The sequence below is a fragment of the Citrus clementina genome, unplaced genomic scaffold, assembly GCF_000493195.1.
Source record: "Citrus clementina cultivar Clemenules unplaced genomic scaffold, Citrus_clementina_v1.0 scaffold_5, whole genome shotgun sequence".
Classification (NCBI taxonomy): domain Eukaryota; kingdom Viridiplantae; phylum Streptophyta; class Magnoliopsida; order Sapindales; family Rutaceae; genus Citrus; species Citrus x clementina.
In genome coordinates this window covers 30,921,796-30,937,965 of record NW_006262201.1, presented here as the reverse complement: position 1 = coordinate 30,937,965, position 16,170 = coordinate 30,921,796, and the positions used below count along the sequence as shown (strand labels likewise).

General features: G+C 35.4%; 1 protein-coding gene and 1 pseudogene across 2 annotated transcripts; both read right to left on the bottom strand.

Annotated features, from left to right (window-relative positions):
* Positions 1 to 4,580: 4,580 nt before the first annotated feature.
* On the bottom strand, positions 4,581 to 4,657 carry LOC112098612 (annotated as a pseudogene).
* Positions 4,632 to 6,796, bottom strand: LOC18041134 (3-oxo-Delta(4,5)-steroid 5-beta-reductase). 2 transcript variants are annotated; one of them, XM_024183308.1, is made up of 3 exons: positions 6,641 to 6,796; positions 6,219 to 6,479; positions 4,632 to 6,109 (listed from the first exon to the last, which is right to left on the bottom strand). In XM_024183308.1, exons 2-3 carry the CDS (start codon positions 6,255 to 6,257, stop codon positions 4,955 to 4,957), a joined length of 1,194 nt encoding a protein of 397 aa, XP_024039076.1. In that variant the 5' UTR covers positions 6,258 to 6,479; positions 6,641 to 6,796; the 3' UTR covers positions 4,632 to 4,954. The 2 variants fall into 2 exon arrangements, with proteins under 2 accessions (XP_024039076.1, XP_006433105.1); XM_006433042.2 differs by having other exon boundaries at positions 6,219 to 6,353.
* Positions 6,797 to 16,170: the final 9,374 nt, after the last annotated feature.

The following is a 16,170-nucleotide window of genomic DNA, read 5'->3' as shown; positions in this document are numbered from 1 at the left end:
CACATATCATTAATTATGATGTGTATAGTGTTGTTTAACTTTGTGGTTTATCAATCATCAAAATGACAATCGTGTGACATCTTTTAATAATTAAATAAATTGCCAAGTAAGTGTCAATTTATTACTCATATTATATTATCAAGATATGTTAGAATTAAAGTCCTGAATTTTTAAACAGTTTGGAGAGATAGGGGTTAAAAAGATCGATTTAACTTTTGAGGGACCTCCTAACATTAATAAATAAATAAATAGATATTTTTTTTTTTTTAATGAAATTTGGCTAGCGAGGTAATTTTACTAAAAACCAAAAATATTTTATACCTAGTTAGCGGAGACATAGTGAGCCTTACCCCTCAAAATATTTAGACAGCTACAATAGCAAAAGGAAAGCTAAATATATATATAAGAAATCTCTTATTATAAATCATCCCACAAATAAATATAAATAGAGCACTCTAATTAATCCTAGGTTTGCCAAACATTATTGTTTGCAGCAGAGAAACTCGAATTCTTCGAATAATAGTAATATATATAAAGAGTCATTTAATTGTTGACAGAGTGATTGGTTGCAAATATTAACATACAATCAACATAGAAGTGTTCTGTGTTTAATGCATATATGAAGCAAAAACCGAGAAATTTGAATTTACATTTTGTTTTACATTCTTTCGTTCACCTTTTCATCGACTTGACTCACCTGTTCCTATCGAAGTGTCATGAACAATTTGAACTTCGATCACTGGGTTATATATATAAATGGTTCTTTCTACTTAGTACTTACTAGTCTTTCATTATCGATGCGGAACATCAGGCTGTATAAATTAAACAAATTCCATTTACCTTCTCCATTTGTTAGTCCACAATTCTAATCCATAACCATTAAGCTTTCTTGAATCTACACGCGCACGCGCGCACAGACACCACTGTATATTTTCTACATCTGCTTGATCAATAACCATCAGCGTATATATATCCTTGCATTGCATTTCTAATTAGGGAGAGATAAGAAGATGCTGCTAGGCTGGGGTTCGTTGTTAGGAGGGCCGAGTGTGGTTACTTTGAATTTTTTTTTTGGTGGTATTTTCCGTTTTATTTCTTTATGGTAACTTTAATTGAATTGGGTGATACAAAAAAATTAGGGGCGGGTATAAAAACTGATGCCAAGAAAAAATTTAATCGAACCGATGATTTGGTTCAATCTACGTCGGTGTGATTTAAAAAATTAAGAAAACCCTATTGGTTAAAAAAATCGAAATTGAAAAAACTACAAAATGTAAAAGAATTTACAGTTCAAAACTATAAAAATCAAACCGAATCAATTCAATTTGGTTTATAGATTGGACAAAAATTGATCAGTTTAGTTCGATCCAGAAGCAAACCAAATTGAACCGAGCCCTCGCTATCCCTACAAAAAAAGTCTTGATTTTTTTTGGGTACTTATTTAGGGCATTATTAATTATTGTAGTAGTATTTATTAGGGGTGGCAAAAAAGCCCGGGCCGGCCCAAGCCCAGGCCCGCGGGCTTAGGCCCGGCCCTCACCCATGAGGGCCTGGACAAGGGCCCAAGAAAAAAAGCCCGGACAAAGCCCAAGCCCACTACTTTTTTTTAAAAATAATTTTATAAATTAGAATAATATGATTAAAATTGAAAAGTAATTTAAAACTAAAAGAAGAAAACTTAAATTCTTAACTTATAAATCAATTATGATTCAAAAAAACTAAAATTATGATACTAAATTCTCTCTTTTGTGTCAATTAATTAAGAGAGCGTTTGAATTAGAAAATCTAGTATTAAAGAAAATTAAAATTATGAGTTTTATTTGCTTTATTTATTATTTTAATTTGAAATATTCATTTTCTTTAATTTATCTATGATTGTAATAACTTGTTGATCATTAATTTATTTCAAATTTACAATAATTTAAAAAATTTAAAATAAATAAATAAAGCCCAAGCCCGGCCCAGGCCCGCTGTTTGCCATCCCTAGTATTTATGTGCTGCGCTACTGCTGCACTTTTTGAGAGCTGTTGTGGACCAATGGTCGGCGGGCGACCTGGCCCTCGTGGAACCCCACCCTTTTGTCGATCGATCTTATCCTCTTATACATTGGTAGCTGCCTTTATGTATTGCTAGCTGTTGTCTATGATAGATAATGTTGATCCTCAAAATTTGAAATATTTGGTCAGTTTTATTTTGTATATATGCTCAATTTTATTGAAGTTTGAGAATGACGTAAAATTGTTTTGTTGATGCTGAAATCCAATTGAGTTGATTAGCGACTGAATACTAGACTTCTGCACCAGCATTAAATTTATTTGGTGGAGAATCGGCTGCCCAATCGTCAAGAATACCTTGCAACCACTCGTAAATAATTTGCGAACACCTGAAATAATAGAGAACGGTAAGAGGCACCATAAGCTTTTACAGCATGAACCCTCCAATGCTCAAGTCAGTTTATGGGTTTACCAAAATAAAACTAAAAAAAATAAACTGTTTTTTATTTTTCTATAAAGATGAATGAAGACTCTGAAGAGAGTAAAAAATATCATAGAGAGAGAAAAGTCACCCCCTCCCTTTGGATTTTTTAGTACTTTTATAGGCATCCGAAATTATCGTACCATCTTCAATGCGTTGGCGTTACTGGGTTGAATGCGCCGCTTGAATCATGAGTTAATGCGCCCGTTACATAGTAGTTATTGAGTTGTAATTATAACAACTGGCCATGCATGGACGTCATGCCCGAATTTTCAAAGGGAACTCGTCAATAAAACTTAATTGGGGTCTGTGGACCGACCTGGTTCTGGTCTCCTCAAACCCATCTACTCACAATCACTTGAATTGCCTCCTGGTCGAGATGGTTTGCTCATGATCTCAATAATTACCATCTAGTCGGGGTGGTCTGCTCATGGTCTCAAGAATTACCACTTGGTTGGGGTGGTCTGCTCATGGTCTCAAGAATTACCACCTGATCGAGGTGTTCTGCTCATCTATTTGCTCACTTTTAATTGGAGGAGATCATGGTCACCTTATTTAATTCCCCAAACACGTTTAATTATTTATTTGCTATTAACAAACAACAAAGTAATACATAGCTGGAAATCTAACCAACAAACATGACTTCTATTTGGGTAGTACAAGGGTTTCCAAGTAATTTTTGCTCATAACAAGTAATAAAAGAGATGGCAGAACGAAGGTTTTCCAACATCAAACCATTACAATTGATTTTCCAAAGCTTGATTGCACCTGTGACACGCATACTTACTTAATCATGATAAAATCAACATGCTTCCTTTATCGTTTAAACCTTAAATGGTAATGGGGAGAGGAGAAGAGGAGGTCGAAATCCATGTACCCATTCCCAATATTCCGCATATGATCCCGTCCCTGTCAGAATTGCTTGAGGGATCTTCATCCCCTCTCTGAATAATAACAATGGATCTCCAAGGGTCCATAATCTCCCAATAACTGATTTTTTTTAGTTTTTGCACTTAATTTAATATACAATAATAAAATTGTATTATTACAAAAATGAAAGTGCTTTTGGTAAGATGATTTATTTAATGAGCGTGTGATTGGTAAATGCTATCATTCTTGAGCAGGGTCTTGAATGTTAGACATAGAAGACTAGCCGTTGGAAAGTGTTAGATGCAGCTACCAGCTTCAGTATGTTAACTACATTTCTGCTCTTATTTTATTTCTAGCCAATTTCGGACAAGCTTTTAGAATATTAAATACATTTCCAGCCTTATTTTATTTATAGTCAATTTAGGCGATACACGTCGTAGGGTAATAAGGGTCTAAGTCCATTTAAGGCATGTATCCACAATCTTAATACCGTCATATGAAAAAAAAAACAACAAAATCTATCCATCCTAAACTGTGGGTTAGGGTCGGCGCAATTAAATTTTAGGTCTTAGGAAAATTTTTTTTTTTTAAAAAAAAAGGTTAACATGAGATTGATTGAATTTTTTATGATAAATATGTATGATTATTTTTAAAAAAATATAAATCCTTAACAAATTTTCTACATAATAATTTTTAATTGCCTTGATTTTTTTTAAAAGTAGAAATCATTAAACAACCTTATTTGATGGAAATTTAACTTTCAAAATAGAGAATAATCCTTAACTAAATCTCAGTGAGGTCTAAATTCAATCAAGATTTAATGTTAAATAATTGAAAAATATTAAAATCCTACATTTTAAACAAGAAAATAAAGAAAAACTAATTTTTTAGTGGAACTATATATTAAGATGGGGCCTAACGTTTAGGTGAGCAAATATAATTATTCAGTTTGTTTTTTTTTTAATTTTTAAATAATAAAATAAACCTTAATTAGGATCTTATTAGGTAAGTATACTAAGATACGCATTGACTTCGGCAGAGATCTGATTGTAACACCCTTAGGGCACTAGTCACAACCAGACGACAATGTACAAAAGATTTTCAGTCTGATCAGGATTATGAAACTCACTTAGAATAAGGAGGCTGCTAATGGCGCACAAAAATAGTTGTAAGTTGAGAGACAGCCGTTGAGATAATGGCGCACAAAAATAGTTCAAAATTTTAAATGAGTTGGGGAGGGGGCCGCGCGAACGCAGGCCCCTACTGCCACAAATTATGTCGTATACATTAGTTTTTTCATTAACCAAAGCATAGCCATAAATAGATCTCTGTAACACTATCAGTTTTGTTGTGCAATTATTACAACTGGTTGGTGATACCAAGGAAAGATGAAAGAAAAGCTGGGATGAACTGATGAACACAAAGAAACAGAAATTAAAAAGCCTCCTTTTTATTTTTATTAAACAGATGCGACGAGACTGTAGATTTTCCAACCTCAGACCAAAAACCATTGAATTTTCAAACAGTTGCATGAATCATGATAATGAAACATAATAACCATTTTACTCACCAAACAACAATTACAACCTTCACAAGAGTATCACTCCTCTTAAGGCACAATCCTGTAAGTTTTCATCTTGTCAATCCAATAAACGAAAGAATTCTTAGAATTCCTGAAGCCCAAGAATCCGTGCTCCTTGCTCTTATTCATACTACCCAACCACAAAAACCCTCCATCTAACATCATATCTGCAAACCCCCAGACAGCCACCTCACTCAACTTTGTGGGCTGCAGCTGATTCTCTCTCACGATCTCCTCCCACACACCTTCTTTACCTTTCATAATTTCCTCCAATCTCACTCTCTCGCCCTCCTGTGGTAACCCATAATTCTCAATCTCAAACTGCTCAGCCAACACTTTCCACAAATGCTTCCACTTAAAAACATCCCCATTGCTGCAGTTAAAAGCTTCGTTTCTCCCATACGGATCCACCGCCGCCCAAATCTGTTGCTCCGCAATCAAATCCGCGTCCGACGCAATCGAGTAGCCCTCCCAACAATCTTTACTCCCTGGAAACAGTAAAGGAACCCCTTCATGTTTACATATAGCCGCATACACACACAGAGTGCCCCCAACATTCATCAAACTGTACGGTGAAAACCCAAATATTAAATGAGGCCGGTGTACGGACCAAGTCAATGGCAACGGCCCCTTTCTTTTTTCAACTTCTTCAAACAGTATGTCTTCTTGAGTGTAATAAAAGTTTGGCACATTCAGTCTTGGCAGGTCTTCGGTGAAAGGAGTGTCGTGAGGCCGTATCTTGCCGAACGACTCGGACGGTCCCAAGTAGTGTTTCGCTCCTGTTTGGAGGCAGACGTGGCGGAGATTTGGCGCGTTCGGGATAACGGAACGGAGCACGTTGCGAAGCATGGTGCCGTTGACCTCGCAGTTCTCGGCTTCCGTGGGACGGCTGGCCCACGTCACGTAGAAGATGTGGGTGACGTCGGTGAGTTTTGTGAGCTTGGCCTGCGTGTCGTCCTGGTCGGAAACGTCGCATTGGATGTACTCGATCGGGTGATCGGTGTTCCAGTCGGGCCTGGGGCGTCGGGCCGCTCCGTAGACCTTCCACGGGCCCCCGGGAGTATCCTGTCGGGGCAAAATCTCAGCTAGGCTGTTTCCCACAATTCCCGTAATGCCTATCACGAGTCCCACGTGCTGGTAGTCTTGAGGTTGCGGTGGTCGCTCATCTTCTTCGAATTTCTTCTGTAATTTAAAATGAAAATTAAACTCAAGATTTTAAAAATATGAACTAATAAGAATAAATTTTTCAAGCACAGCAATTGAAAGAGATGATCTAATTATAAGTCTGTACCTTGGCAGCGCCAATTGCCCCAGCCCACCACCAGCTCATTTTTGGTTGTTGGTACAAGCTTTGTAATCTGCAATTACTAGGTTTGATGACAAATCTGGTTTGCGGCTTTGTGCTTCAGTGCTTCTTAATTAATCGCTGTTATTATGTGCAATATAGATTATGAAAGAGAAATTCAGATGACGCGAGCAGTGACATATGAGGCCAAATCCAAGTCACCCGCCCACGAAAAACGACACACGACTCACGAGTCACTGCGACAACCTGTGCAATATAGATTATGATTCTTTCTTACTATTATTATTATTATTTTTCTCTCATAATTTTCTAAATGTAGTGAAAAAATTAGTTAATATCAAATTCAGAATTTAATATGGATCGTTTATTTCATTAGAAAAAAAATTAATAGAGAAATTTTTCCTTACCCGTGCAATTTTCCTTCTATGCCCTGAGAGCCAAATTATACTAAGGCCATATTTGGTTTGAAAAAAAGGGGAAGAGAGGAAAAGAATTGAATGAAGGGGAAGGGAGAAGAAAGGACTAAGGCCATGTTTGGCTTGAAGAAAGGGGAAGAGAGGAAAAGAATTGAATGAAAGGGAAGAGAGAAGAAAGGAGTGAAGGAGAATAGTGAAATTAAAATTTATTATTTAATTTGACATAAAATTTGATAGGGAAAGAAATTATAATTATTTTTCTTTGGACAAAATTATCTTTTACTTTAAATACTAAACTATCTACATTAGTAATGAAATATAATTTAATATCAATACCAAACATTTTTAATGTCAAAAAGTTCTAAAACAATTCATGATTTATTAGAATTATATATATACATACATTCGGCGGTGTTCTGTTGGTGGTAGGGCAACAATCCACATGAATTCCAGTGGAATTTTGGCAATAGTTAATTTATATTTCTATATTTTTGCATTAAATAAATAAAATAAATAAGTTCATTTATTTTGTTAAATCTCTTAAATCATTTATTAAATTTTATTAATATAAAATTATTTATAGTATTATATTGATAAAATAAAATTATAAATAATAATTATTAATGGCATTAAACAAGTTAAAAAGTTGAAAGGTAATTTTAGAAGCTTTGATTTTCAACATAAGAGAAATTTAAATTTTTCATTACTTGGTGTGAAATTCAAATTTTACATTATGATAGATATTAAATTTTAATAGAAATTAAATTCTTGTATATTTTGTCCAGTCAAGCAATAGAAATAAAAATAAAATTTAAATTACTTTTCTCTCTCTTTTTCTCTTCTCCCATCGAAACACAGACTAAGAAGAATTATAATCAGCTTGAAAATGATGTGTCGCTTTTTTCTTTTTCTTTTTTTCAAAGCTAACACGCCTTCAGGTTGAGGCTGATTTTCAATTCTCAAGACAAAAACGGCACGGAACACCTGATCAATAGACCAAATTTCTATCAATTGAATGAACATGGCGCCCATGTGCCTTCAGAAAATTAAGACAAGCCATTACAGCTAATAGATGATTATAAAAGGGTTAATTACATTTGAATGACATATGTTTTGACAATTTTAAAATAATGACACATTTTTTAAAAATATTCTACCATACAATCCATTGCTTTTATTGTTAATTCTAACATATCAAGGATAAAATTGAATAAAAAGAGATTTAATTTAGAGTTAATTACCATCAGTGACCTTGTTTTGACATATTTAAAAAAAGTGTTACATCGTTAAAAAATACTTGATTAGAGAATAATCCGTTAACTAAAGGAATTAGTCAATTAATAAGAAAATAATATTTTTGCCCCAACAATTAGTTGCAAAATGGTGTTTCTGTACCTACTTACTTATAATTGAATCTAGGTCAGTCTAACTAACAAGGATTTTTTTTTTTTCTGTTAAATCAAACTATTTTTTTTTTTTAATTCTTGTTGAGTCAACCTTAGCAACTCATGGCTACTATTTTGCCATGGGTGTGGAGAAGATGCTTAGAGAAGACAAAGAAAGAAGGAGAGAAAGAGGGAGAAAAAAGGACGAATTGAAAAGATGAAAAAAAAGGAGAAAACGAGAAGGAAATGAACTGAAGAAGATGAGGAAAGGAGAAAAAAACTAGAGAAGAGGAAGGAAGAAGGGGAGAGAGAAAAATGAAAAAAAAACTATTTTTATTTTATTTGATCTTTGTTCCATTAGAATTAATAGTAAAAGTTTATGGATTTTGACCTAATCAAGTATTTTTAAAACGTGTGTAATTATTTTGAAATTTATCAAAATGTGTGTCATCCAGGTGTAGTTAACTCTAAAATAAATCTTTTTTTCTAATTTTTCCCTTCATTCGTTAGAATTAATGATAAAAATTTACGTATTGTCACTTGATCGAGAATTTTTAAATTATGTGTCACTATTTTAATTTATCAAAATATGTATCACCCAAATGTAATTAACTAGATCATTGATGTTTTTTTATTTCTTCTTTCCATATGCGTTACTTACTACTAGTCCACACTTCTTTAATGTCTTTTTAATCATACTATTCCACAATTTTTCCTCTTTTCGTTAAAATTTAGTAGTCCTCACTTCTAATCCTTAACCATTAAGCTATCTTGAATCTACATATTACACCCCACTTTGGCCCCGTTACGTTTAAGTGCACCAATCAAGAAAACTGTGAAGAAACTTGTTTTCATTTCTTAATTAAAACATTATACACTGAGAGTTATTTATAGATGCAGAGACTACATTTTTTTCAAAGTTTACATATGTGAATACGGAAGGAAATGTTTCAATCTGTTCGGCGCGGATCTTGTCTTTGACAAGTGCAGATTATCCTTTTGACAAGTGCGGATTATGTCTTTGAAAACTTCATTCAATGCCGTTTTTTTTTATTCTCAACACTCCCCCTCAAGCTGGTGTATAGATGTCTTACATACCCAGCTTGTCTAGGAATTTTGTAAATGCCCTGCTTGAAATGACCTTCGTTAAAATATCTGCAAGTTGATCTTCTGATCGAATTTTCGGCAGTTTTAAGATTTTTTATCTACCTCAACATGTTTTGTTCGATCGTGTTGAACTGGGTTATGAGCAATATCTCGTGCAGCTTTGTTGTCACAGTATAGTTGTATTGGTTGTTGTGATGGATAGCCCAAATCGTTTAAGATAGAGCTTATCCCCAAGGGCCATGCCTCGATATTCTACTTCAGCGCTCGAACGGGCAACGACATGTTGTTTCTTGCTTCTCCATGTGACAAGGTTGCCTCCCACAAAGGTAAAGTATCCTGAAGTAGAGGGTCTATCACTAACTGATCCGGCCCAATCTGCATCAATATAAACTTCTATGTTGCTGTAATCTTCATTTTTGGAAAATAAGATTCCTTTTCCTGGATTTGTCTTCAGGTACCTCAGGATCCGCATTACTGCTTTCATGTGTTGTTCTCCGAGATTATGCATAAACTGACTTATAACACTCAATGCATAAGCAAGATCTGGCCTTGTGTGGGACAAGTACATCAATCTTCCAATCAGCCTTTGATACCTTCCTTTGTCTACTGGAACTTGGTCTGAGGTAATACAAAACTTCAGTCCTTCTTCTATTGGGGTGTCAATAGGCTGACAAGCTGTCATTCCCGTTTCGTGTAATAGATCTAAGACATATTTCCTTTGAGATAGAAATATTCTTCCCTTAGATCGAGAAACCTCAATTCCAAGAAAGTATTTTAAGGCTCCTAAATCCTTCATCTCAAAGTCTCTCGACAAGTACTTCTGAAGAGCCTTTCTTTCTTCCTCGTCGTTGCCTGTAACTACCATATCATCCACATAGACAATAAGGGCAGTGATTTTACCTTGTCGTTTTTTAATGAACAAGGTATGATCTGAACTGCTTTGGTTATACCCAAAAAGAACCATAACCTTTGTGAATTTCCCGAACCATGCTCTTGGGGATTGCTTCAACCCGTAGAATGATTTCTTCAATTTGCATACTTTCTGATTGAGTCGTTCTGGTCCACTGCATCCTGGTGGCAGATCCATATAAATTTCTTCAGACAAGTCTCCATGGAGGAAAGCATTCTTTACATCGAACTGCTGCACTGGCCATTCCAAGTTGACTGCTAATGATAATAAGATACGAATAGTATTAATTTTTGCTACTGGTGCAAACGTATCGGTATAATCTATCCCGTAGGTTTGGGTGTAACCCTTAGCTACGAGTCTTGCTTTGTATCGTTCAATAGAGTCATCTGCTTTGTACTTTATAGTGTAGATCCATCGGCAACCCACTGGTTTCTTTCCTGGTGGAGGATCAACTAGTTCCCATGTTTGATTTTTCTGAAGAGATCTCATTTCATCATTCATAGCCGCTTTCCACTTTGGGTCTTTTAAGGCTTCCTGCACACTGTTAAGAATAGATACAATAGATAATTGATTCACAAATGACTAATTTGATTCTGACAAGCGATGGTTAGACACAAAATGACTCATAGGGTATTTGACTCTACTAGAGAAGTCAGGCTCATATGTGGTTTTAGGGATACCTCTATTTTGACGCTAGGGAAGAATTCTTCTGATTGGACTTGTGGTAGGAACATCCTCTGCAGACGATTGGTTAGGTATTTCTTCATGTGACTCATTCTCGATTGCAGTTGTGTCTGAGTTATTGTGCTCCCCAAATGTGTCTTCACTTATCTTAGCCTGAGAATCATCACCATTATCTTTTCCAGTATCTTGAAGGTTTACTATCTCAATGGAAGATTGACCTTCTTCAGGTGGAAGATATGTAAGAGTATGAATTTCCTTTTCATTATACTCCCCCTGAAATTCAGGCTCTGACAAGTAATACATGATATCTTCATGAAAGACGACACCCATGGTGATGTATATTTTTCTTGATGGTGGATGATAGCAGCAGTATCCCTTTTGATGTAAGGCATACCCTACAAACACACAACGTAGTGCTCGAGGAGATAATTTGTCTTGTTGCGGCAAATGAACGAAGGCAACACAACTAAACACATGTGGGGGTAAATTCGGCACATTTGGTGACATAATTGCATCATTCAGAACCTGGAAAGGAGTCTGGAATCCAAGAGAGCTTGAAGGTGTTCGGTTGATCAAGTATGCTGCGGATGCCAGTGCTTTTCCCCAATAAGATAATGGCATGTGGGCTTGGATTAGTGATGCTCGAACAACTTCTAGTAAATGTCTGTTTTTTCGTTTAGCAACGCCATTTTGTTGGGGTGTCCCCACACAAGTGGTTTGATAGACAAATCCTTGTGATTTTAGAAACTGTTGAATTGCTGTGCTCATATACTCGCCTCCATTATCAGTATGTAGAACTCGAATTTGTGTCTGAAATTGAGTCGTGACCATCTTATGAAATCTTTGAAATAAAGGGTTTACTTCATCTTTCGATTTCATCAGAAAAATTCATGTCATTCTACTACAATCATCAATAAATGTAACAAACCAACGAGCACCTCCAATTGTAGAAACTTTAGATGGCCCCCATACATAAGAATGTACTACCATGAAAGGAACTTGATTTTTATTTAAGGACAATGAAAAAGTAGTTCGATGGCTTTTTGAAAGTTCACAAACATCACATTTAAAGTTACAAACATCAAATTTCAGAAACAAATTAGGAAATAATTTTTTTAAGTAACCAAATGACACATGCCCTAAACGTTTATACCATAACCAAATTTCTGATTTCCCTTTTTTTATGGAACTATCTGCGACTAGTGTGGGGCTTAGCTTTTCAGTGTTTGTTGATGACATCTCCAAGTAGTACAAGTTGCCTCGTCTAATACCATAACCAATCGTTTGCTTCGTTTGGATGTCCTTAAACACACAATGATCGGGCCAAAAAATTACAACACATGATAAGTAAGTGGTTAATTGAGACACAGATAAAAGATTATAATCTAAAGATGGAACAATTAACACATAGTTTAAATTTAATTCATCTGTGAGTCGTAAAGATCCTTCCCCAATAACTGAGGTTGTGGTTCCATTTGCAGTGGAAATATGTTTTTGTGAAGATGGTTTCAATTGAGAAACTTATCGAGAATCAAAAGTCATATGATCAGTTGCCCCAGAATCAATTATCCATGTACTATTAATAACAGGTGTAAGAGTTTTAAGGGCCTTACTTAGACTGATAGAGGTTGCGATTTGCACTGAAGATTCTTTTCTAAGATCTGTAGTGGATGTGGATTCAGCTACTGCAGTTTTTGATCCCTGTTTGGTGTTCTTCTTTCGAGTATCCCACCAGTCAGGATATCTAATGATTTCAAAACATTGTTCTTTCGTATGACCCTTCTTTCTACAATGAGTGCAATTGAGTGATGACTTGTCAACAAGCTTCCTTTGAGGCTGCTGTCGTGCTATCATAGCAGACGTTTCTGAGTCGACCTTCTTGTTTAGTTTGCTTTGCCGTACATCTTCTCTTCGGATAAGAGAATAACACTCTTCTAAGTCTGTGATAATATCTTTTCGTAGAATTTCTCCACGAACTTGGTCAAATTCTTCATCTAGCCCAGCAAGAAAAATGTGCACTCTCAATCTTTCAACAGACCTTCTGTATATTACAACATCTTCTGGATCCTTCATGACCACTTTATCTCGGTGATCAAGTTCTCGAAATATTTTGATCAATTCTCCGTAGAATTTAGAGAGTGGTTGTCCATTTTGCTTGATAGAGAATGCCTTCTGGTTTAGAGTGAAAACTTGTAATTCATCGCTTCCATTATAGAAGGCTTTTGATAATGCATCCCAGATTTCGTAGGCTATAGGAATTCGTAAATATCGCTTCATGATCTCCGGAGACATGGATATGAGTAACCATTTTTTTACTTTTTGGTTCTCACTATACCATTTCTCATATTCCTTTGAAGATTCCTCAGATGACTTTGTGTTGTTACGAATATATGAGAGTTTTTCTCTTTCTGCAAGATGCATCTCTATTATTTGAGACCAAACATCGTAGTTTGTCTCAGTGAGGATAATTCCAGCATTAAATACTCCATCAGATTGAACAGATTGAATGACAACATGAGCAGATTCAATTGGAGTTTTCTCCATTTTTTTATTTTTTTCCTTTTCCTTTTCCTTTTTTTTGTTTTTTTTTGTTTTTGTTTTTGTTTTTTTGTTTTTTTGGGGTCTAGATTGAAAGAAGAAAAAAAAATAACCTTTTTAGATCAAAAAATGACAAGTCGTTTGGCCTCTGCTTGAAAAAACGACATGTCGGTTCTGATGGAATAGAAACGATATGTCGTTTTAGGACTGCTGCACCTCTGGAAATTAAACGCCACGTCGGTTTGTCTCTACTTTACAAACGACATGTCGGTTTCAATGTAATACGAAACGACATGTCGTTTATGACTGCTGCACTCTGGAGATAAACAACGACATGTCGGTTGAAGTCTTCTTCAACCTCTGGAGCGCGTGGGAGCGCGTGAAGATGACATAGGCGAGTGGTTGACTGGGTGTGGTTTCGGGTGGTGCGTGGGAGCGCGTGGAAATGTGTTTAAATGCGAAACTTTTACAGTTTACTTACTGGAAACTGAGAAATTTAATGGTATTCTTGGTTCTTGAGGAACACACTCTTGGAAAATTTATAGGATTGTTGATAAATTTGTAAACTCAAGTTTTTTACGTATAGGTGGCTTGTTTTTTGATCGGCATGGATTTCTGAAATGGTAGGAATGGTTGTAAGGAAGAAAAATGGTGGGAAAGATGGTTGTGGGAAGAATTTGGTTTCCTCTGTTTTTGTTGCAAACAGAGCAGCGAAACGTGAAGAAACTTGAGCGTATTCATGGCTCTGATACCATGAAGAAACTTGTTTTCATTTCTTAATTAAAACATTATACACTGAGAGTTATTTATAGATGCAGAGACTACATTTTTTTCAAAGTTTACATATGTGAATACGGAAGGAAATGTTTCAATCCGTTCGGCGTGGATCTTGTCTTTGACAAGTGCAGATTATCCTTTTGACAAGTGCGGATTATGTCTTTGAAAACTTCATTCAATGCCGTTTTATTTGATTCTCAACAAACTGTGGTGATGGTACACCAACAGTGACAAGAAGATAGGTTGGTCAAAATTTCAATCATAATTTGACGGTAAAACAAAAACTCATATGATGATGATGACAGTATTGTAACATAGTTAAGACGAACGAGAATTTTAGTGGCACGTAACTGTGTAAATGATGTGTTGTATGAATTATAATTTTAATAATGAAATATATCTACATAAATATATTTGTAAGTATGTTTCATTTAATTAATGTTCAATTTACTAAATTGCCCGTCTCATAGTCCAAGAGTTTTACAAATATATGATGGAATGCTGTGGAGTTGGATAAATTATTGATTCAACCTCAACCGAAATATTGTAGTCTAAGAGTTAGCCTCTGGAATTTTGTCATACATATCTTATATATGTTCATGCAGATAACTCTAATTATTCTGTTTGATAACCTTATAATCTACCCAGTCATTACATTTTAACCTTGTAACCTACCTATTCATTACTTTTTTCAGTAATAAATGACAAAATAAATTTTCTAACATCGAACAAGAAATGGTTGTTTGCCTGCTGAGAAGCCCCTAATAGATTTGGTCCATTAGGATAGCTGGGGATAACATTCATTCATAAGGGATCACCAACTTTCTGAGACACAGCATTAGGCTCCAGAACAAGATCAGCTTCCTCAAAATGGATTGTCATTGATGGTTTTGAATCATTAATGCCAGTTGGTGTGACCCAAAAGCAGAAGTCATATGGAATTTTCTTTGAATTCTCTGCCTCTACGAGATGCCAGCCATTTTGTATAACAACGTGCTTGATCATCTCAGCTTTCAAACTTTATATGCAGCAGGAACCTGAATTATCAGTCCAACGCGTGAATCAATAGCAAACCCGACCTGAACTGCCACGGCTTAGCTCAAACAATGCCGGATCAATGTCTAATCAATCTTTCAGATTGAAGTCACATATAGCCCACTACCAGTATCCATAACCAGGTAAGGTGAGAATTGTCTTGAACCAATTAACTCGATCCTTTGTTACATATATATTAGCAAAAGGAAAAGAAAAAGTTGGTGGTTGCATCCACTGATCAGGCTCGGGGTGTGCTTTGTTTTCGGGAGGATTTGGCAGAATTCATGGAACTGAGATGATGAGCATGAGCTCTCGAAAGTGAAGCAATTCTATGATATGTTTCTTCATGAGTAAGGTGTTTGGGGAAAAGATTTGAATCAATGGAGGTTCTTGGAATGAGGTCAATTTCGAAGCTATAAGTTGTACTCATGAACTCGGTGAGGATGTAAATGTAAAGGGCAACTGCAGCCACCCGTTGTAGCTGTAAATCAAAGGGTTTCACAGCTATAATCTCTTTATTTTGTGAGTAGCAAGAACATTGTTGCATCATTTGTAATTTTGTATGGATATACAGAAGAACAAATGGCTTTTGAGGAATTGGTGCTGATTTTGCATTTAAATGCTCTTTACTCTTTTTAAAATTGCATTAACGTTAAGATATTGTACAACTAATCATGTTATCAGTGTTTCAAGTTTCAATATTATTGCACAAATGATAAATGTTTATACACCACCAATCATGTATCATTGTTTCTTACCTAATAATTATCTTTTCTAAAGCAAGCTTAGATCAGCGTTTTTGGGTATTGAGGAATTGGATGAATTGGTACTGTTGCTGTGTGTGAGTGTACGTTACGTTAATCGTAACGTAGGGGCTCCTTATTATTATTATTAGGCTTAATAGTAATCTACTCCCTTTCCCACCCATGTGAGCGGCAATCAAATCTATATCTTTTGGTTTAAATGGTTTTTAGTCTTTATAGAATTTCATTAATGCTTTACCATTAAAGGTATTGCACAACTAATCATGATGAGCTGCGACTGCCAGTTCTACAAATTTCTATATTTACATTAACGATAACTTT

Excerpts from the sequence above, each read along its gene's own strand:
- LOC18041134 (XM_024183308.1), bottom strand. The coding sequence starts at position 6,257 with ATGAGCTGGTGGTGGGCTGGGGCAATTGGCGCTGCCAAG. Across the intron at positions 6,110-6,218 it reads GGGCAATTGGCGCTGCCAAG|AAGAAATTCGAAGAAGATGA; the intron begins GTACAGACTTAT and ends TTTAAATTACAG.